This window comes from Dermochelys coriacea, chromosome 1, assembly GCF_009764565.3.
Source record: "Dermochelys coriacea isolate rDerCor1 chromosome 1, rDerCor1.pri.v4, whole genome shotgun sequence".
In the NCBI taxonomy this organism is placed as follows: domain Eukaryota; kingdom Metazoa; phylum Chordata; order Testudines; family Dermochelyidae; genus Dermochelys; species Dermochelys coriacea.
In genome coordinates this window covers 111,380,296-111,402,934 of record NC_050068.2, presented here as the reverse complement: position 1 = coordinate 111,402,934, position 22,639 = coordinate 111,380,296, and the positions used below count along the sequence as shown (strand labels likewise).

Below are 22,639 nucleotides of genomic sequence, written 5' to 3'. Positions count from 1 at the left end.
GAGTAGAATACTGGTAGGAAGATTACTTGACTGCAAGGGAATTGCAAAACCACCTTTGGGAGGAACAACAGGTGTGGATGCAGCTGAACCTTATCCTTGAGGGAGATAGTATATGGGGATTCAAATGTAAGGGCCCAGATCTCTGAAACCCTTCTGACCAAAGTGATGGCCACTAAGACAACCACTTTCCAGGAGAGGTGCAACAACAAGCAGGTTGTTAGTGGCTCAAATGGTGGACCCATGAGTTTCGAGAAGACAAGGTTTAGATCTCAGAGAGGAATGGGTTCTCTTAACCTGGGGGCATGCCATCTCCAGACCTTTGAGAAAATGAAAAACCATCTCGAGTGAAAAAATGAATTGGCTGTTGACCTTGGGATGAAAGGCTGAAATGGCTGCTAGGTGAACCTTGAACTGAAGAGAGGGACAGGCCTGGTTTCAGCAGCAGAAGGTACTCCAAAATGAGCTGCAGAGAGGACTGCATAGGTAGAATTCCCTGTTGGGAGGACCAGCTGAAGAACAGCTTCCATTTTGCAAGGTAGGTGGCCCTAGTGGAGGGTTTTCTACAGCCAAGGACCTGCTCTATGGACTTGCTCCTCAGGATTCAGCCATAGAGTTTCTAGGCCATCAGATGGAGAGCTTAGGTTCAGATGGAGCAGGCAACCATGGTCTTGGAAGATCAGGTCCGGGAGGAGAGGAAGCAGTAGCAGGGTCTCCACCGAAAGGCCTCGGAGGGGGTGAACTAATGTTGCCTGGGCCATGCTGGGTCTAGGAGAACGACTTGCGCTCAGACCCGCTTGATCTTCATCAGAACCTTCTGAATCAGCGGGGTAGGAGGGAATGCATAAAACAAGTGGATTTATCCATAACAACAGGAACGTGTCTGTGAGAGACCTTGGACTGTTGCCTCCCAGGGAGCAGAACTGATGGCATTTCTTGTTGTTGCTGGTAGCAACAGATCTATAAAGGGGAGTTCCCCATACTTGGAAGATGTCCTTTGTGATGTCCAGTTGGAGAGACCACTCATGTTGAGAGAAGACAGACCTGCTGAGGTGATGCGCCAGCTGGTTCTGCATTCCTGGAAGGTGGGACGCTTCTAAACTGATTGAGTGTACGATGCAGCGCTCCCATAACCGGACTGCTTCCTGACACAAGGGGAAAGGGTGCATTCTGCCATGTCTCTTGATGTATAACATGGCCATCATGTCTGTGAGAACCAAAATTATCTTGTTTGTAATGTGGGGTAGGAATACTGACAGGCTAGGCAGACTGCCTGGAACTCCCTGACATTGGTATGGAGGAAAAGCTCTTCTTGAGACCAGAGGCCATGAGTCCTGAGGGGTGGGCTCCCCAGCTGAGGGCTGATGCATCGGATACTAGAGACATTGACAGTTGAGGCACAGAAAAAGAGTACCCTTGCACATACCACACAGTGGTTCAGCCACCATGTCAGTGAATTGAGGACCTGAGCAGGAACAGTGAGCACCAAGTCCAGGTGATGACATGAGGGAGAGCATACTGCAGCCAACCAGGCTAGGAGAGGTCTGAGACGTACCCTCACGTGTTGCACTACATATGCGCATGAAGCCATGTGGCCCAGAAGACTCAGACATCTGATCACAACAGCATGAAAGAGAAGCCTGGAGGAATCTTATCAGAGCTGTAATTGAACAAAAGTGATCATCCGGAAGAAGGGCCCTTGCCTGCACGGAGTCGAGAACTGCACCAATGAACTCTATCCTTTGGACAGAAATAAGAGTGGATTTCTGATCATTTACCAGAAGGCCTAGTGGCTGGAAGGTCGATTGGATGAGACGGATGTCAGATTCACCTCAGCTCTGGACCAGCCTCTAACCAGCCAGTTGTTGAGATATGGGAATACATGAACTCCCTTTTTCTGAGAAAAGCTGGCATCACTGCCATACATTAATGAAGACCCATAGGGTGATGGACAGGCCGAACGGAAGAACTGCAAACTGGTAAGGAACGTGGTTCATGACAAATCTTAGGAATTGTCTGTGGCCTCAGAAAATCAATACAGGGAAGTACATGTCCTTTGATCGAGAGCAGCATACCAATCCCTTGGATCCAGAGAAGGAATGATGGAAGCCAAGGAGACCATGTGGAACTATGTTCTTGAGATAGTGATTGAGATGATGCAGATCTAGGATTGATCTGAAACCACCCTTGGCTTTCAGGATTAGAAAGCAACAGGAATAGAACACCTTTCCTCTTAGGTTGAACAGAAACTCTTCCACGGCTCCCACTGAAAGGAGGGATTGGACTTCTTGTTCCAAAAGCTGCACATGAGAAGGGCCCCTGAAGATGGATAGGGAAAGGGAGTGAGAAGGTGTAGTAAACAAAAACTGGATGGTGTATCCCACTTCAACGGTTCTTAGAACCCAATGATCCGAGGTAACATGGGTCCAGGCATCAAGGAAGCATGAGAGTCAGTTGGAAAACAAAGGGGAAGCTAGATCCAGTGTTGAGGGGATTGTAATGTTGACCTTGAGCGTCTCATCAAAATGAGTGCTTCAAGGTCCCTGAGTGACTGGGGTCAATCTGTATCGGTCCTGCTGAGGAAGTTGGTGGAGGGAGCCCTTCATCCGAACCTCCTGCTCTTCCTCCTCTGTTGATCTTGCCTTGCTGACTGGGCAAAGCAGAAGCCAGTCTGTTGGGGCCTCTGGTGCTTTCTGGATACAGCTGGGATATCGTCATCGACGATCCCTTGATTCTCTACCACAAATTTACATATGGGTCCTGAGATGACTCAGGAGCCCTATCCTGGAACCACAGATCTGCCTACAATAGGTACAGACATTTCCTGGTAGGTCAGCTGCCTACTTGGAGAATGTTCTTTCTTTTTCCTTCCTTCCTTCTCTCTTTTCAGCTTTGAGGGCAAGGTATACAGATCAAAGATTTCAAGGTCACCTTAGAGTCTTTAAGGTTATCTAGTCTAGCATCCGTTTGCTCTGAAAAGAGTAATGAGCCTTCAAAGGGGAGGTCTTGAAGTATTTGTTGCACCTCATGTAGAAACACTGAGAACTGCAACTACAAGCTCCTGTACGTGGTTACAGCTGTGGCCATTGATCTGGCTGCAGAATCAGCAGCATCCAGAGCTGCTTGAAGGGAGACCAGTGCCACTGTCTTCCCTTCCTTGATTAAGGATGAAAACTCTTGTCTAGACACCCGGGAGAGCAAGTCCTTAAATTTTAGCATGGACTCCCACATATTAAAATTAAAGCAGCCTTGCAAGGCTTGCTATGCTGAGCTGTAGAAGTCTGTGGAATAGGCCTTCTGAACAAAAAGGTCCAATTTCTTTGGGTCTTTTGCCTTCAGCATGGACCCTGCTTGACCTTGTTGATCCCTTTAGTTGGCAGTCACCATAACCAGGGACCCTGGGGGTGGGTGCAAGGAAAGGAACTTGTACCCTTTAGCTGGTACAAAATATTTACATTCTGTACGGTTCATTGTAGGAGGGAAGGAGGGAGGGGTTTGTCACAGTGCCCTGACTGGGTCCATAATGGCCTTGTTAAGTGGTAGAGCCACTCTAGAGGGGCCCGCTGCCGAAAAAATATCTAAGAGACTATGTGTTGTCTCCTTGACCACCTCCGCTTGTATTCCAAGTTTGAGGCTTCCTGCTTTAACAAATCCTGGAATGCTTGTGGTCATCTTGTGGTGGGGACACCCCTACTGCCACCACTGCCTTGTCTGGGGAGGACGACAAAGAGGCTATGACCAGCCGAGGAGTCTCCGTCACTTGTCCTCAATGTCAGCAAAGACCTGTGGTACTGCTTCCTTCCTAAGAATGAAGTGGGCGGATTGGTATCAGCAGGGTCCTTTATACCAGTGCTATGAGCGCACAGCACCAGAGGGCGCTCGAGCTGACCCAACCGATACTAATAGGGGAAAAAATTCAAGCAACTGTGCTCAGGGCACGCACACACCTATATTGGAATGGACATGTGCAAGCACTCAAAAAAACAAATTGCACAGTTGTCTGAGGTTCTGCACCAAAAAATTAAAAATTCTGTACACAATATTTTAAAATTCTGCAAATTTTATGTCAATAAATAAATATGGAGGCTCCAAAATGGCAATGGGAAGCATAGGCCACTGGCTGCATGGAGGTGGGAGATCACCCCCACCACCCCAGGACATGGACTCAGCAGTGAGGCTGTACCTGACCTTGACACAGTGCAAGGCCTGGACCTGCCCCCTGGCGCAAGGTGCACCAGGTGCAGGCAGGCAGGCTTAGCCTGGCAAGATACAAGTGTGGAGGGGCTTAGTGTGGGTGGGATCCAGTGTGTGGTGAGAGGATTCTGTGTGGGCCAATCTGGGTGTGAGCAGCTTAGTTTGGGGTCCCAGGTATGGGGGTCTGGATGCACAGAGGCTTGTTGAGGGTTTTAGGTGCAGGGGCAATGGGACTCTTCGGGGATCCAGGTGAAGTTGGTTGCAGATCAGAAGGAGGGGTCTGGCTGTGTTGGGTTCAGAGGGGGGTCCAGATGTGGGGGACTCATTGGGGTGGTCCAGGTGCAGGGGGATGGGGTTCATCAGGATAGGGGTTCGAGTGTGGGGAGCTCAGTGGGAAGGGAGGTGGTCCAGATGCAGGATAATGGGGCTTGGTTTGGGGCCTGGGTACAGGGGGGGCACTGAATGCAGGAAGTGAGGCTCGGCACGGGGGATTCAGATGGAGGGCTGGGTAGGGGGGTTCTGGGTGTGGAGGGGTGACACTTGGCAGGGGGACTGGATGCACAGGAGTTGGATGGATGAGGGGTACAACTCCCCATACAGTGACCCTTCCCCCATGGTAGAAGAGCTATGGGGGCAGGAAGCGGAGTGTGTGTGCAGAGCTTCCTGCAGCCGGGGAGGTTTCTGAGGGTGGGTCTGACCCAGCCCCAGCCGTTCCTTGCAAGGAAGAGGAAGTCCCAGCCTCCCCTAACCGCAGCCTAGACATGACTAGCAACTGAGCCAGGCGCAAGGTAGGAGCTACTGGCTAGGGCATCCCCAGCCCTGCCACTCCCCCGGCTATGGTGATTTACTTCAGGTACCCGATGCAGCCAGCAGTGAAGTGACATGCTTGTGCTGCTGAGGAGAGGTACAAGACCACTCTTGCAGCTTCTCTTTGCTTCCCTGTTAGAAAGTCATTTTTCTGCGGGGGAGAAAAAAAATCTTTGGGGGACATGAATTCTGTAGAGACACAGTGGTGCCGAATTCCCCTAGGAATAATCATTTGACTTGAAGAACCTTTATTACTGGTCATGTTAAGGCTAAGATTTTATCATGGTTATTTTTTAGTAAAAGACACGGACAGGTCACAGGCAATAAACAAAAATTCACAGAAGCTGTGACCTGTCTGCGACTTTTGCTGATGTGGTTCCATTGTTTCCCCTGCCACTGTGGGACTAGGAGCTGCTGGGTTCTCACCTCCACCCCACCAGGCTGTCCCCAGTTGCTGGAACCCTGAGGAGGGCCCCCTGAGGAGGCTGTCGCCTGTCGCTGGAAACCTGCCGGGGCCCCATTGGCTGCCAGCTCCAGTCCCGCAGACCCAGGGGCTGAAGCAGAAATGTCATGGAGGTCTCTGGAAGTCACTGCTTCTGTGACATTAAAGTAGCCTTAGTAATGATAAATGAGAAGTAAACAACAAATTTTGATTCATAGAATCCAGGTTGACTTGTAGGGCTGGCAGTTTGAAAACAAAATCTTTTCACCTGTAAACTGAGCAAATACTTAAACATGGAATTCACACATTGGCATTTTTACAGTTACATGGAGTAGAATTATACTAAGTGAAGTGTGTAGGAATGGGAGTGCATTTCTTCTAAAAGGAAAACAACTAGCAAATGCAGAACAAGTGCATAATTTAAGGAAAACGTTCAGACTCAGAGCCCTGAAATTTCCATTCATAATTTTCTTAGATATTTATTTAACCAAAAACTATTTACTGAGAATGCTATCTTAACTTTCCATGTAGGTGGATGTGCTACAAAAGCTAAAAGCATTTGGGGGATAGACTACATTAGCAGGCCTCAGCCTGCAGAAAGAAGGTGCAAGTTATTGGGTCAGGCCTTTCTGCCCTCATGACAGATTGGGTAGTAGCAGTCTTAATCTGGCGATTTAGCATAAACATGAAAATCACCTGTGGCCAAAAGGGTTAAAAAAATCAGTGTGGGACTCCATTACAGAGGGATGTCATAAAAGGTAACATGACACCTTATAAGTACATGATGTTATTATCTATTAAGATATTTCTACTGATATTTTAGAGGAAGTGGGCCTGTGCAAACCATACAAAAACAAGCAAGCACCAATGCTTGGTATTATCAAAATAATATTCCAGGCTCCCCATCCAGTTAGTATATTAAATAGTAATGGCAATGTTCTTTTTTCTATTTTGTCTCAGGTCATTAGTATGATGCTCAACCATTTTGAGAATTTGTTACAGACATTTTTAATTAGTGCTGTCATTGGGACAATCCATATCTAAATTGCACCTACCTTCTTTATCTCCTCGAGCACTCCCTACAAGGAATCTGGATACTAAGGGTGTGCTGGATAAGGATAAACAAGTAGAAATGAAGACACTCTGTGTTGGTCTAATCTGTAGTAAATGTCCCCATAGTAAGCCAAAAGCAATCATCAGAAGTGTCATGTAACAGGGTCCTTGCAAAGATATCTTCCACACCTTGAGGATAACACAGTTAGATTTGTATTGTATAACCTGAGGGTTATTCTCTCACTGATGAATATTATATTGGTTTTCAATGCAAGCGTGTAGTAAAACAGATCCATGCGATTTTGGGCTGCAGAGCTATGCAATAGAAGTAACAGCCCCTCACTACACAGCTCTGCTGAGACTATGTCCAGTGGTGGATACCTCATTAGATGTATTAGACAAACTGGAGAGAGTTCAGAGAAGAGAAAATATGAAAATATGAAAATAATTAAAGGGCTAGATGGCCTGACATGGTAATTGTTGACAAATTGAACTATACAAACACCACATAGGCAGAGGAATTATTTAGCATGATGCAAGGAGTATAACTAGGAGTAATGAGATAAAATAAAGAAAAGGAAAAAAGTTACGTATCAGGAAAAATGTCCCAAATATGAGAGCCACCATGCTATGGAACTGTTTTTAAGAAAAACCCCACCCCCCAACATTATTTAATACTAGACAGGACAAAACACTAGAAAATATATTGTAGCAGGTACAACTCAATCCAGCAATGGCAAGGTATGGATTAGTACACAGTTTAATAGGTCTTCATCTTTAAGAGATGTAATTTATGAGCATCTAGTGAATATAATTTATATAATTAAACTGAGATACACATATAATTGTCCACATATCAATAAAACAGACCTTTTATGAGCTCTCACTGACTTTTAACCATCAATTTAAAACATAAGCCATGCAAAATATGTCTTTTAAACTATTACTGTTATTTGTATTATTGTGCTAGTTTTAATTTATTTTGCAACAATATATTTTCAATAAAAATAACATATCTTAACCTTACATCATAAAACTAGCTCCAGTTTCTGACTCTCTACATTAACAAGTCAACTTTTCCTTTAACATATTTGTCTCTTTTTTGCTGAAGTCTGATTGTTTCAATATATAAATTAGGTTATACTATGGTACATGTCTAACCAAGAGCCAACAGGCTCTTGCAACACATTTCATCCAGTACACTTTACGTTGTAAATCCATCATGTGGCGTTTAATCCATTAACTATGCCTTGCAGGACACATGCCTGCCTCACAACATTGTGATGTCTACACCTCTACAACTGGATTCAACATCTCAATGTAATATAGGTGGATTGCCCTGCAGTAAGTGTCTCTCTTAATTTACTAGAAATCATGAACTGTTCTGGGAAAATCAAGAGGGATATTAAAATAGATACTAGGATAACATTTTTTGCATTCTTTCTCCTCTACCTATCTCCTCCTGCACTCTCAGTATCTGTGGAAAGAACCAGAAATATTATAACATTCAAAAACCAATCGGAGAACACTTCAATCTCTCTGGTCACACGATTACAGACCTGAGAGTGGCTGTCCTTCAACAAAAAACTTCAAAAACAGACTCCAAGGAGAGACTGCTGAATTGGAATTAATTTGTAAACTGGATACAATTAACTTAGGCTTGAATAGAGACTGGGAGTGGATGGGTCATTACATAAAGTAAAGCTATTTCCCCATGTTATGTTATTTCTCCCCCCACCCCACCCCCCACTGTTCCTCAAACATTCTTGTTAACTGCTGAAAATGTTTCAGAGTAGCAGCCGTATTAGTCTGTATTCGCAAAAAGAAAAGGAGTACTTGTGGCACCTCAGAGACTAACAAATTTATTTGAGCATAAGCTTTTGTGAGCTACAGCTCACTTCATCGGATGCATGCTCAAATAAATTTGTTAATCTCTAAGGTGCCACAAGTACTCCTTTCCTTTTTTTGAGAATACAGACTAATACGGCTGCTACTCTGAAAAGAGATATTTCTCTTACTTTTAAAAATCATGGTCAAACTATATTAAGATATATTGTATTTTAAATGCTGAAATATAATTGATATCTTCATCATGACCAATGAAATCCTGAAATGCAGAAGTTTTATAAAAAAATACCTTTCTCAGCCTTTCAGGGGAAAACTCCAGACCAACTAGAAACAGAGTGAAGAACACACCAAACTCTCCTAATGTCTCCACTTGTACAATAGACTGCAAAAGAAGAATATAAAACGTTCAGTGTACTAGTCTGCTTATGAGAATATAATCACATCTACATTACTATTTAGCTATGCAGTGCTATGGGACATAGGATGGTACATGTACAAATTTCTAGACAGGCAGTACCCAAGTTGTGGTCTGTGGAGCACTTATTGGTAGTCATATGGTGCTGGCTCTCTTTGTTCACAACTATTTTTGAAGATGGCCAGGCTCTCTTTTACAAAGATGACTTACAAACAAGAAGGAACCTAAAAAGAAAAGGAGTACTTGTGGCACCTTAGAGATTAACAAATTTATTAGAGCATAAGCTTTCGTGAGCTACAGCTCACTGCCTTCCTGCTTCTTTTTGGGGCTGTTGCTACATAAGGAGTGGTGAAAAGGGAACAAGAGCTGCCTTCAGAAACTGGCACCACCAATCACCAATAGGAGACAAATGTCCCAAGGAGTGGAAAAAAATAATGAAGCAGCTGGGCAACATTTCCAGAGGAGAAGGAAACCAACCAGCAGGGAAACAGGTGCAGGACAAAGACAAGCGGACCAGGTGGCAGAGAAGCATGTACAGGTGCAGCAAGGGGAGAGAATAATAGATCAAATTAAATGAAGAGCAAAAGTAGGTATTCGTTTTTTTCACAAGTGACTGAACATTTCACATTAGACAGCTAAAAATACATAAATACTTCCTTGCAGCAACTACAGCAGTTACTTTGAAAAGTGATATTGGCATGTTGTGTGACTGGGAACAAAAGGGGGTGATGGCCTGTGCAATCGCACAGAGGAGGTGTTCTGCAAGACAACCTCTCTATTAACATGTGGTGCACACTATGAAAATTATAATCCTTAAACTCCCTCCCCTGCTTTGTCCTCACAGTTTACAGATTACCTATGACAGATGAAGCCAGACGGAGATAACTAGAGAGTCAGTGACAAATCTTATGCCGAGTCTGATTACAAAATACATTTAAAAAAAAAAAAAGATTTTATTCTGTGGCTATGCAGAAAGCAAAGCAAGATTTCAAAGCTCTCAAGTTTGCAGAGGCCAATGCTGAGCATTGCTGAAAATCCCACCCATAACATCATCATCCTTCAGTATTTGACAGTGATTATAAATAAATGCACTAATATAATTCTGTAAGAACCTGACAAGTGCATGACTAATTGTATTAAAATTAATGTAAAGGTGAAGAGACCGGTGCCATTATATAGTGGAAACATCATGTTCTGAAAATGTAAATGGTCACTGAAGTCAGTGGGAGAAGAGTTAAGCCAATGCCAAGTACTTTTGAAAATACCATCCATAAGTTTATTTTCAGCTGTAAAGATTTGAATTCTAAAAATGTTCAATGTATTTTGTCTACAAAGGAATTCATAACAATCATCATGTGGTTTGCATTAAATACTTCTTCAGTGTTTGTAAAGCACTTTGAGATCTTTTGATTACAATTCCATAGATCAATTTTTACTCAACTAAATTTCCCATTTTATAGTGGGGGAGACAGGTCTGGAACTCCTGTTTACACAGACAAGAATTTCAGTGTTTATTTCTCTTGTGTTTTTGGCAATAATTCTGACAAATTTAAATTAGAGATTCTAAAAGGGCTGAACTTGGTAAATTCATTTGTAAATAAATGCCTATTAGTTGCACTTACTGAATATGGATTGATGTCTCCTGAGCTAAATGTACACGAAGCCAAAGGTAGTCCTAAATCACACCTCTGGACACACATATCTCTGATATCTTCATAAGGGAGGGAGCCTCTGCCTAGCTACTATATTGCTTTGCAGTGTTGAATATTTTCTCGGCCTATAATCCATTCTGATAGACTCAAGTTGGTGCTCTTCTCTCTGCTATTCAGGAGCCCTGTGGTTGTATCTCTGTGATCACTCTGCCACCTCTTTGCCTTTCATTGCAGGGAGAAATTGACACAGTGACAGCAAAGTGGAGAAGGCAGAAGCCTCTCTTCCCATAGCAACAGCATCACCACCTAATACTTCTAACAGTTAGAAGATTCAAAGCAAGAGAGGTAGATAAAAACGGGATAAAGAACACCATTGATTATGGGGAAATGAGATGTTCTCTGTACCTCCCCAGACTAGAATCCGGCCTGCCTCTCCCTTCCTCCTACAGGCCGTATCCTTCTAAAACTCAGAGGTGATTGTGTGAAACAATTCTTAGGTTAGTGAATTTTATTTATTTACTCATGAGAAACATGACAGATCATAGGAAAAGACTTGAAGAGCTCTTTGTAAGCTCAAAAGTTTGTCTCTCTCACCAATAGAAGCTGGTCCAATAAAATATATTGCCTCACCCACCTGTCTTTTTAATATCCTGGGACCAACATGGCTACAACAACACTGCACAGATCACAGCAGAACTCCTGAGTAGGAGCAACTATAATATGGAAAAGTAGGGTTTTATTCCAACTCCACAGGAAAACAAATTTCTTACTGTAATTAGCCTAGAGAAAACTCACTTGCTTTCATTTAAAAAAAGTAAGTTTCTACCCTTCCTGGGGGTGGAGAAAAGCTTGAAAACATGAATGAATGCTAAAGGATCTGAAATCAGAAGGCAAATAAAAAGGCCAGATGTAGTCTCCTTAAAATCCTATGATTTTCTGGGGCCTGTCTCTTGATTTTCAAACAATGGAAGTTGGCAATACCGTAAATCTTAAAAAAAATTATTAAAGCAATCCTAAAAATGAAGACAAGTATTTGAAGAAAAAAAAAAAAAGTCTCACTCTCTTACCTTAATGCTGTTTAATCCTGATGGTCCCAAGAGTACTCCACAAATGATGTACCCAAACATGGTTGGCAATCCTATCATTGTGCACAACCAGCCACATGGCAAAGATAACATTCCTATGGTCACAATATCCTAGTGTATAAAATTGATTAATATATTAATATAAAAGTCATGAGGAAGTTGTGGTGAAATTAAGGGCTATTCCCAACCTTTAAAGTTTAGTAGCAATGTAAAAATAAATTTAGACAATATCTTCCATCCGCAGAGTTCAAAGAATGTTACAGATATGAATGAACTGAGCCTCAAAACACTTATGTGGTAAGCATCACTACTGCCACTTACAGATTAAGAAACTGAGGAACAGAGTTGTGTTTTGTAAATGTAATAGACCTTGCCTGTTTTTGCAGCTGAGAGGATTAAAAAAGTAATTGTACTTGATGTTTCTGTATATTAGACGCACAACTCTGGAAAGCTGCTCTCAGCACACAAGTCAGACAAAAAGATCTGACACAGATCAGACAGTGATATTATGCCAAAAGTTTTGGCTCTGAGGACTTTGAATCCTGCCATGTCTCTCAACCTTCCCAATTGAAGCTTCCATAAGAGAAAAATACAAGGAAATATTAAAGGAAGAGCTAAATCCATAATATTAAAAAGTATCAGCCAGAAGTAGCTCATATTCCCAAATGAAAAACAAACCAACTGTAGCAAAAAAATTCAAAATGAATAACAAGAATGCTAATGAACCACATATATCAAAGCATTAATATCTGTAATACTAATGAGAGACCGTCCAAACTGGTGTATCCAAAATACAGAAACATCATTTACATATAAACATTCTAATTTCCGGATTCATCAGTCTGGAATTAGTCCCTTACAGGAGAGAACGGTGGGGGTGCATGCAGCAAAGTCTTCAAATAACCGATCTCAAAACTGGACAAAAATGTGGCAAAAACATGGCCAAAAGTGTCTCAGTAGTTACATTAAGTGTTGGTCTGGTGAAAAAAGTATAAACTACAGGTTTGCATCTAAGAGACTAACAAATTTTAAAATTTGTTAGTCTCTAAGGTGCCACAACTACTCCTTTTCTTTTTGCGAATACAGACTAACACGGCTGCTACTCTGAAACAGGTTTGCATCTCTAATTCTATCCAGGTCTCCCCTCTCACATCCCAAAAAGGAGGCGGTCCCAGGCTTTCATACTACAAGCTCTAAATCAGATAACCTTTGCACCTTTCTTTCTTCTAATAATTTAGCTAGAGAAAAAACAAAGCAAGTGTTATGTCTCCTACCGGAAAGTGAATAGATAGAACAGAGTTTCGTACTTCTTGCAAAAGATTCTGTACCACCACCACCACAGATTCATTGGAACTGCAAACTGATCTGAAGATTGAGGGTCCTGGAACAAGAGGATGCTCTCTGACCCTTTTAGGCAATGGTTCACAGTCCTGATGAAGGGGAAATGACTCACTACGAGGGAGGAAACACAAGGAATGTGTGTTTGGGAGAGACAGGGCAAGACCAAGAATCCTTTACACCAAAACACCTGATACATGTTGACTGGTGCTTCTGCTAGAAACTCACATGATGAGAATAACTGATAAAAGTTTTCCAGATTGGTATTATCAGATTGCAGAATTTATTTTATTTTAAACTAGTCTTAGTATGTACAGTTCAAAGGGCTGAAAGAAGACTAGTACTTTTGCCTTGTCTGAAGAAATTTGTTTTAAAAATGTTTAAAAGATTTGTTTTTTAAAAGTTAAAGGCTGATAACAGTGTTCTGAATATGTAAAATACATTCTTTTCCTGATCTTCAGGAAGATCAAGGTAAGTGCAACACTAAGTTTTTGATAAGGGAAGAAGGGTGGAATTTGACAACTTTTCCATTTACTAGATCAAGATAGACAATACTCTAAATAAATGTATAACAATTTACCTTTATGAAATGGTGATCAGCACGAGGGATGGTTGAATCCCTGGGCTTAGTAAGTATATACTGATTGTTTTGGGAATCAATAAGCATGCTAAGACCCAAGTCATCTTCCACTTCTCTTTTTGAAATATTTCTCTTGGAGTCTGCTTCATCTTCTTCCACCCTTAAAACTGCTTCAAAGTTGACACCTCTCACCTGGCAGAAAAAAAAAAAAAGCATTTCTCAGTATAAAAGTAGATATTCAAGTCTCAGACTGATATTTTTACACAATCTGCTTTTTATAACAAACGTGTAAACAAGTTCAAATACTGATTAGATATTGAGAGTTTGTTATTATAAAGTTAACACAATTAGGAATTTAGGGAATAAAGACACTGATGGGGGCAGGCATGGATGGCACTAGAGTGATGTCAGTATTGGAAGGGAGGCAGTATGGCCTAGTGTATAATACACCAGACTGGAATTCAGGAGAGAGGGTTCTATTCCTGGCTCTCCCATTGATCTGCTGAGTGACCTTGGGCAAGTCACTTCACCTCCCCGTACCTCAGTTTCCCCGTATGTAAAATGGGTCTTTTTCTAAAGCGCTTTGAGATTTACAGATGAAAGGCGCTGTATAAGCACTAGCTGTTATTAATTAACAATGAGTGTTGAGGACTCTGAACATCTAATGGGCCAATATGAACACTTCTGGAGTTTGTCTCCTAAAAATAGTATTTATTGTATGTGGATTGCATATGACAAGTCCTATTGGCCTGTTTTATGGGGGATTGCTATTATCTTGCATAGGAGGCTTAACAGAATTATTTTCCTCTCTTTTTTATAAGAACATAAGAACGGCCATGTTTTATAAGAACGGGTCAGACCACAGGTCCATATAGCCCAGTATCCTGTCTTCCAACATGACCAATGCCAGATGCTCCAGAGGGAATGAACAGAACATTCATCAAGTAATCATCAACTAATCCATCCCGTCACCCATTTCCAGCTTCTGGCAAACAGAGGCTAGGGATACCATCCCTATTGTGTTATCCTAGTCGGTTATATTTTTGATGAAAACTTATGTTTAGATTACTGATTCTCTGTTAATAGTGCTCTTTTCCTTACAAAAGTTTGGTTTGCAGCCCAGGTTTGGTATAGTTACATGTTTTGGTTCAAGAAAAATTACAAGAAAATACTGAATGCTTCTTGCTAAACTGAAGTGGGAACCTGAGAAGGCCTCTGACTGGTACTTTATTCCTTCTCCCCAGTAGCAGGAGCAGAGGGAGGAAAAGAGAAAAGAAATACATTGGAGAAAAAGGAGCCATTCAACCTCTTGCCAATTAGCAGGAAATGCAGCATGAAAGGGGTCTGCAGACATACCTGGCCTCCTTCCACACAGCCCGACGCCATTAGGCTGTACCACTAGTAGCAGGGGTAACAGAACACAGTGCTATTGCCAACTACTCCCTGGTCCTCCTCCTAACCATGACCCCCATCTACAAGGATGGGCCAGCCTAGAGTAGAGAAAAACGTAACAACTAGTTGTTTCCCAGCAGGAGGCCACCACAAAAGGAGCCTAGAGAGGCCCTGGCTCCCTCCTAAAGGATAACTTCCTGCCCCCATAACACAACTCATGAACTACGCAGACCTTGCACCAGGTTCTGCAAGCCAACAAAAACCTTTCCCACCAGAACTTCCAAGAGTAGAAGCCAAGGCCAAAAAGCTGCGACCTTATGTTCAGATAATAGGATTGATTGGAGAGGCTCTAAGGAAGGCTGATGGGGAAGGCATGGAGAAATGGATGTGTTCCTTACTTCACACGCACAAGGTTAACCTGGGGATTGTTTCTTTCCCCGAGTCTCCCACACCCATGGAGCCATTGCAAGTAGTCCAAGAGACTGAAAGCAGATTAAGTCCATGGAAAAAAGCCACTTCAAATGCAACAGAGGTGTTTCATGCCCTTACCTTGCACACTATTCCTTTTTTCAGACCGTGAAACCTAATATCAAGGGTTCTCCTTCTCCCATTATATTCTCAATAAAAATGGAGAGAGAAAAAAAATCAGAAATAAAAATGGAGGCTAATTTTAACAGGGTGAGCCTGTATTTTGAGAGCTTTGAGACTCCAAATACCATTGGGCTAGAGGACCCTGAAAGGTTATATCAACATTATGATGTGCAAGTCTGTTCCACAACATAATAGTTAAAAGTGGCAATCATATTTAAGACTTCCAGACCAAGAGAGACAAAAAAACAAACAAACAAAAAAAACACACTAATGATAAGGGAGATGACAGTCATTCTGTCAAGCAGTCATAATAGCTCTAAATAAACAATTTATTCTGTGGGAATCAGGGGACAGGAAAGATACGTAATAAGGTCAAATATTTTAAGGTTGTCACTAAACTATTACCACTATTTATTACATCTGACATAAAAGTTGCATCTAAAAATGAAAGTGTATGAATTAAAAAGCAGAACAATTTCTACAATGTCACTTACTGATTTGTTGTCATCAAAGGCATGTTCTTCTATTTCCTCTTCCAGCCTATCGGCTGCTTTCCTAACATCTTCAAGAATTTCGTCTAGCATGGACAGGCTTTTATTTTGATGCTGCATGTTCTTAAGGGCTTCAATCTGATGTTTTTCTGCTGCTAAAAGTTCAACATACTCTGTTTCCTCCTGTTGGATTTTACAGCAAATAAGAATGAAGTTTTTATTTGATCTTTGAACAGGACAACATTCCACCTTATTAACATTTATTTATATTATTTTTTAAACAACCCATTTTAGAAGAATTAGAACTTCATAGCAAATTTTATGAAAATAATTCTACTGAGACTTTACAGTTGTTTTTCTACCTTTTATTTTTTTACTTGAGAAGACTCATCCACCAGTTCTTACAGGTGGATTCCTCTGTTCTTTTATAACATTTAAAAGCAGTTGGAAAGCTGAGGACCAGGGAATATCACAGAGGGAATACCCTAATATATCTTCTAAAGAGTTTCTTAATTCCAAAGCCAAGTACAAATGAAAAAAATATATTTTGGAAGGAAGTTAGAGCATAGTGAACTAAAAAGTCTGACTTCACGAGCTATTACCAAACAAACAAATATAATGGAAAATATGCCCAAAGTTTTATAAACCTCTATATAAAATTAGGAAATTGTTTAAAAAAAAAAAAAGAGGCCACAATTGTGCAACCATAAACAGAAAAAACATGAACATGTCAAGTGAGCTCAGAAAAGGGAAGGTGAGATTTATAAGCATGCTTTCAATCAACAGAAATTAGCAGGTAAGAAAAAACATTTCTCTTTCAAAGATGCATCCGCTAACCCTTACAGATGGGATGTAGATAATCAAAAAAAAAGTGCTTACATTGAGAAAAAGCATTCTAAATAGAGAACAAGATGAAACAAAAAGGTAAGCCTGTGTTTGGTTTGGCTGTGACCTAGAGATCCCTCTGGTAAATGAAGCTTCAGATACCAACCAGAGATCCAATTTGTAGCACGTGGAAAAAGTAGAGATCAACAATCAAGTAGCTTTCTTGCATAAATGGTTGAGGTTCCTGCTCACTCTGTATAAAAAGACATCGCTGCATTATGTGCCCTGATATCAGAAGGCAATTAAATGCCTGATTTCTTGTGCACCTTTCCAATTCAAGGTCTTATTCACTTAGTCTGAAGTCTTTTGGTCCCTGCGCTTTAGATGTAAGGAAGAACAAAGTGCTGACATCCTGTGATTCAGTACATTACAAATATACTGTTATGGCTTCACTATCAAATTTTAGCTGTTTCTCCTCCTCTGGAATTTCAGGTACAGAAAGGATAGCAGAACAATGGAAGGTGCAATATTATCTATTGACAATGCACCAGCTCAAATAGGCTACTGGTAAAGGTTACAACTACTAAGACTGCACCCTTTAATAGATAAATAGTAAGTAGTTACTGAAGCAAGAGATTCACAGGATGCTATGTCAACAGGGTGGAGTGATTTAAATCAAGGCCATTTAAACCATGATTTAAATCACCAACTGGAAAGCCTTGATTTAAATAATTTATTTTAATCAACTTTTCTATTTGTACTTGTTCTTTTCTAAAGAAAAGTGCATTCTCATTGGCTGATATAACCATTAAAACACTTTAATTTACAACTAGAATCTTTGTACCAAATCTAGTGCATCTTTTTGCTACCTAGGAGGGTACGTTATAACTATATCTGTTTTATTTAAGCAATTACATAATAAGAATATGAAACTATTAAGCTAACTATACATTTTAGTATGTTAGAAAATGGTGAATGATATATTGCTTATTAACCAATTAACTTTTTCTCATGATTTGTGTCAAGGTGCCTTAGGATGGTAACTAGAATTTAATTAAAAAACACAAAATATCCAATTTATTTTTATTAAACAAAACAACTTTAAATGCTTTGGATAAATCTCTCATCACAACATGCATCACATTTACAACTAAATGATTTATTAAAACAGCAGGATTAACAATAGCCAGTGAATTTCAAGTCAGCCTTGGGAAAAATTTCAAATATGACTAAGTGAAAATGACTGAAGCTTAAGTTCCTACTTGCCTAAGTCTATTCAAAATGAGTCTCTTAAAATTACTTAGGCTAACCTATTGTTCCAGATTTATAAAGCTTGACTTCAAAAGCTAGATGTTTCCCCCGATTCTTCATATAGAAAAGCTGCCTTTAACTCAATGTTTTTGATAAAGACTCATGGATCCAGCATATTTATTATTAAATTAATGTTTTAAGAAATTTTAATAAGTTTAGGCCTTAACATATTTTGTATTAAGTTTTCTTTTTAAAAATAAACCTGTTTAAAATGAAATCTGAAATTATAATTTAAATAAAATTAAAAAATGCAATTAAAATAAAAAAAAAATCTGATCTTTTCCAAAAGAATTGTTTATTTTAAATCCACTCTCTCGGTCAGAGCACAAAACATTACCAGGAGTTTCTTTGGGATAGGGAAGAGAATGAAGGTGGTAGAGAGAAACATTTTTAAAAGACTGAGATGCATTAACTTAGTGAGAGCGTGCAAGAGTTTGGAAAATAGAACGTGATGCCAGGCTTCTACTTTTATTTGGATCCAAAACACTAGTAATAGCCACTATCTGGACCTTAGTGGATCTAACACCAAGACCAAGCATAAAAAATTGTATTGCATGTAGCACAAGACGTGAGCAGTTTTCTTTTATAGATTACATTGTTCTCCCCTTGACACAGAGAACAAGTCCATCCCATTTAGTGACAAATCATGAATAGCTTCCTTGATGTTAATGTTGTGACAATCTGTTCAGAACAACCCTGTCACTTCAGATTACCCCTTTAAAAAAAAAAAAAAAAAAAAAAAAAACTTTCCAGTCAAAGACTCCAGGTTGTGACGAAAACCCTGGCCTTGGTGTACAGATTTGTTTATTAACATGTTTAGAATTGCCAGAACCCACTGTCTCACTGGGTGAAAATTACCCTTTGCCAGACAGATCTTTGACAATGTTCCTAGAATAAGTGGTGTTGAGGGAAAAATTAACAGCAAATGTTGCCAGGCCAAATGTCAATAGTTTTAGCTCTTCTGTCTAGTTCCCTGGTAAAGAATATTTGCACTTTCATACTTTTCTGGGAGGCTGCATGCTTCCCAACCCTTTATAGCGCTCTGCTAGAAAGCACTGTTTGAAGGGTAAAAAGTCTCCCAGCAGCTCTGGATCTGATGCACAGACACTCCTTGGACAGTGAGAGAAATATAAGATGCCTTTAGAATCCTGGCAGTTTTTCCTTACAAGAGGAGCAATTCATGCCAGCTCCTCCCCTAGGTCAGGGCTGTGGACAGGTTCGGCCACAGAGACCCCCTTGGGACGGTCACCTGATATGTTGAGACTACTGCTGAGCCCTTTTTCCCTGCCAGCCTTGGACTTCAGAACCCTGCCTTGTTGAGCCAGACATGCTAGCCTGCTGCAAACACAGACTTAGGTCTGAACCCTGTCCCCCAAAGCTGCAAACTTAACTGAGAACGGCTCAGCAAGTGTTCCTATCTCTAGCACCTAGACACACAGCTCCCAATGGGATCCAAACCCCAAATAAATCAGTTTTACTCTGTATAAAGCTTACACAGGATAAACTCATAAATTGTCCGCCCTCTATATCACTGATAGAGAGCTATGCACAGCTGTTTGCTCCCCCAGGTATTAGTCACTAACTCTGGGTTCAATAATAAGCAAAAGTGATTTTATTAAATATAAAAAGTAGGATTTAAGTGGTTCCAAGTAATAAACAGACAGGACAAAGTAACTTACCGAGCAAAATAAAACAAAATCACACAAGTCTTAGCCCAATACATTAAGAAACTGCTTAGAGATAAAATCTCACCCTCAGACGTTCCAGTAAGCTTCTTTCACAGACTGGACTCCTTCCTAGTCTGGGCCCAATCCTTTCTCCTGGTACAGTTCTTATTAGCTCCAGCTCAGGTGGTAACTAGGGGATTTCTCATGACTCGAATCCCCTTTGTTCTGTTCCACCCCCTTTTATAGCTTTGGCACAAGGTGGGAATCCTTTATCTCTCTCTGGGTTCCCCCCCTCCTTATAAATGGAAAAGCACCAGGTTAAAGATGGAGTCCAATACCAGATGACATGGTCACATGTCCTGTGAGCCCCCCTCCATTCCTCCAGGATTGGCCTGCATGTATGCAGTGGAGGCTTGCAAGTAAACAGAGCCATTTACCACCAATTATCCTTCTTGATAGGAGACATCAAGATTCCAAGCCACCATTAATGGCCCACACTTTGCATAGTTACAATAGGAGTTCAGAGTAACGCTTTATATTTCTAGCTTCAGATACAAGAATGATACATTCATACAAACAGGATGAACACACTCAGTAGATGATAAGCTTTGTAATGATACCTTACAAGAGACCTTTTGCATAAAGCATATTCTAGTTACATTATATTTACACTCATAAGCATATTTCTATAAACATATGGAATGCAACATCACAAGGATAAACTGCAGAAAAAACAAGTTAGAGATCAACTGTGGTAAAGTAAATAAGGCTATAAAACTGAAAACATTAGCTATATCTGAACAGTAACACAAAAGATCTCTGATCACTTGAAGGACAGTTGGAGGCAGAACTTCTGTAATATTTACCCAGGGGGTCCTTTACTATTCCACAGCTTTGCAAATGCCCCAATCCTGCAATGGAGTAGAGGGAGCCATCTGAAAAGAATGGCAGGTGGGTCCATGAAAACAGGGCCGGCCCACAACATTTTGGCACCTGAGGTGGGAAGCTCAAATGTTGCCCCCATACCCACTTGCTCGGGCCAAAACTTTGAAAGGTCTCAATTCTGCCTTCTTCCTGTTCTACTCATCTCATGGTACTGCTCTGCTACCTACCCCAATAAAGGAGGACTAACAACTTAAAATACCTTGTTCAAAAATTAAGTAACACTTAACTTTCAAATGCCTGAACAGTAAATGTAACTTTTCTTGTCTGCATACTAAACACTGGCATTTTTATCCGTTTGAATAATCAAAGTGGTGCTTTCCGTGCCTTCTTGCTTACAAAGATTTGAACTGCTTCCTGAAGGTCCACAGTCTGGGCCAGCTCATGCTCTATTGAGATGGTTGCAAGGCCGATCAGCCTCTCCTGTGTCATTGTGGAACATAGATGTGTTTTGATTAACTTCATCTTGCAGAAGCTGCGTTCTCCACTGGCAACTGTTACAGGAAGTGTTAGAAGAATGTGCAGAGCAACAAAAACACTTGGAAAGAGGGTGGTCATCTTCTTTGTGCACATATATTCCAACTTTGGAGTTGATCCTCCTGAAATGTATCTTGAAAGGGCTTTCAGTTCATCACCTAAATCACTCACATCAATATCGTGCATGTCATCATGTGTCAACACTGTCTCTAGTGCCCTGCTGGTGTAGGTCTTCTTCAGGTATAGTGAGGAGTTTTGGAATATCATACAATATCCCAAACACACTGCTGTGTTCCCTGAGCTGCAGGAAATGTTCTCCAACTGACTGTAAGGCACAATCTAGCACCTGGTTAAAGAATTCAACTTTGAATTGTTGTTTGGGGTCTCTTATGGGATTATCCTGTACCTCATAATCAAAATGCCTCCTTTTTCGGTGACTCCTATATTTTGAATGGTGGGAAAATAGCTTCAGTGCGAAGTTCCTCTGCCAACTTCTGTGCATTCTTCAGAACGTTTTGAAATCCCTCTTCTGACCGGTAAGACTGTAGGTATGACTTTGCTTTGCCCAGTTGTTCTGTTGCTCCAGATATATCCAGGTCAACACCTTGGAGTCTCTTGCTTATAACATTTATTTCAAAGAGTATGTCATGCCACAATACTAAGCTACACAGAAGTCTGAAGTTATGTATGTTTCTGGTGATTCTATTTCCCTTTGCCACTGTTCTCCCACAAACAGTTCCTGTCATTGCCATAATGGAGGATAATGCTAACTATGGCATCTATCTTCCCAATTTGGTGTTTGATAGGCTTTATTGCCTCCACTCGACTTTCCCATCATGTAGCACTCAATGATTTCAGTGTCAGAGAGGATGTTGCTTCAAAATTTGCCATCGATGAGTTGATGCAGAGAAAAATACATAGATGCTTTGAATTCCATTAAAAATTCAGCAGCCTCATTGGAAGCTGATGCTGCACCACTGACCACAAAGTTCAAAGAATGAGAACTGCATGGGACAAAAAAAAAAAAAAAGCGAGGGTTTAACTCTCGGATCCGTGTCTGCACTCCTCTGTTCTTTTCTCTCATGTTGGCTCCATTATCGTAGCCCTGACCTCTCATGTCAGCTATTGCAACTTCTGCATCTTCTAGCTTTTAAACAGGTTTCAGAGTAGCAGCCATGTTAGTCTGTATTCGCAAAAAGAAAAGGAGTACTTGTGGCACCTTAGAGACTAACAAATTTGAGCATAAGCTTTCGTGAGCTACAGCTCACTTCATCGGATGCATTTGGTGGAAAATACAGTGGGGAGATTTATATACACACACAGAGAACATGAAACAATGGGTTTAGCATACACACTGTAAGGAGAGTGATCACTTAAGATAAACCATCACCATCAGTGGGGGGGGGGAAGGAGGAAAACCTTTCATGGTGACAAGCAAGGTAGGCTATTTCCAGCAGTTAACAAGAACAACTGAGGAACAGTGGGGGGGGGGGGAGGGAGGGGAGAGAAAGTTTTACTTTGTGTAATGACTC

General features: G+C 41.0%; 1 protein-coding gene across 1 annotated transcript in view; it reads right to left on the bottom strand.

Annotated features, from left to right (window-relative positions):
* The window catches only part of TMCO3 (transmembrane and coiled-coil domains 3), a 66,095-nt gene that overhangs the window by 25,938 nt on the left and 17,518 nt on the right, over positions 1-22,639 (bottom strand). The window contains 5 exon segments of the mRNA XM_043507372.1: positions 6,496-6,682; positions 8,631-8,723; positions 11,476-11,604; positions 13,412-13,603; positions 15,889-16,068. Of these exon segments, the coding sequence (XP_043363307.1) occupies positions 6,496-6,682; positions 8,631-8,723; positions 11,476-11,604; positions 13,412-13,603; positions 15,889-16,068 (781 nt within the window).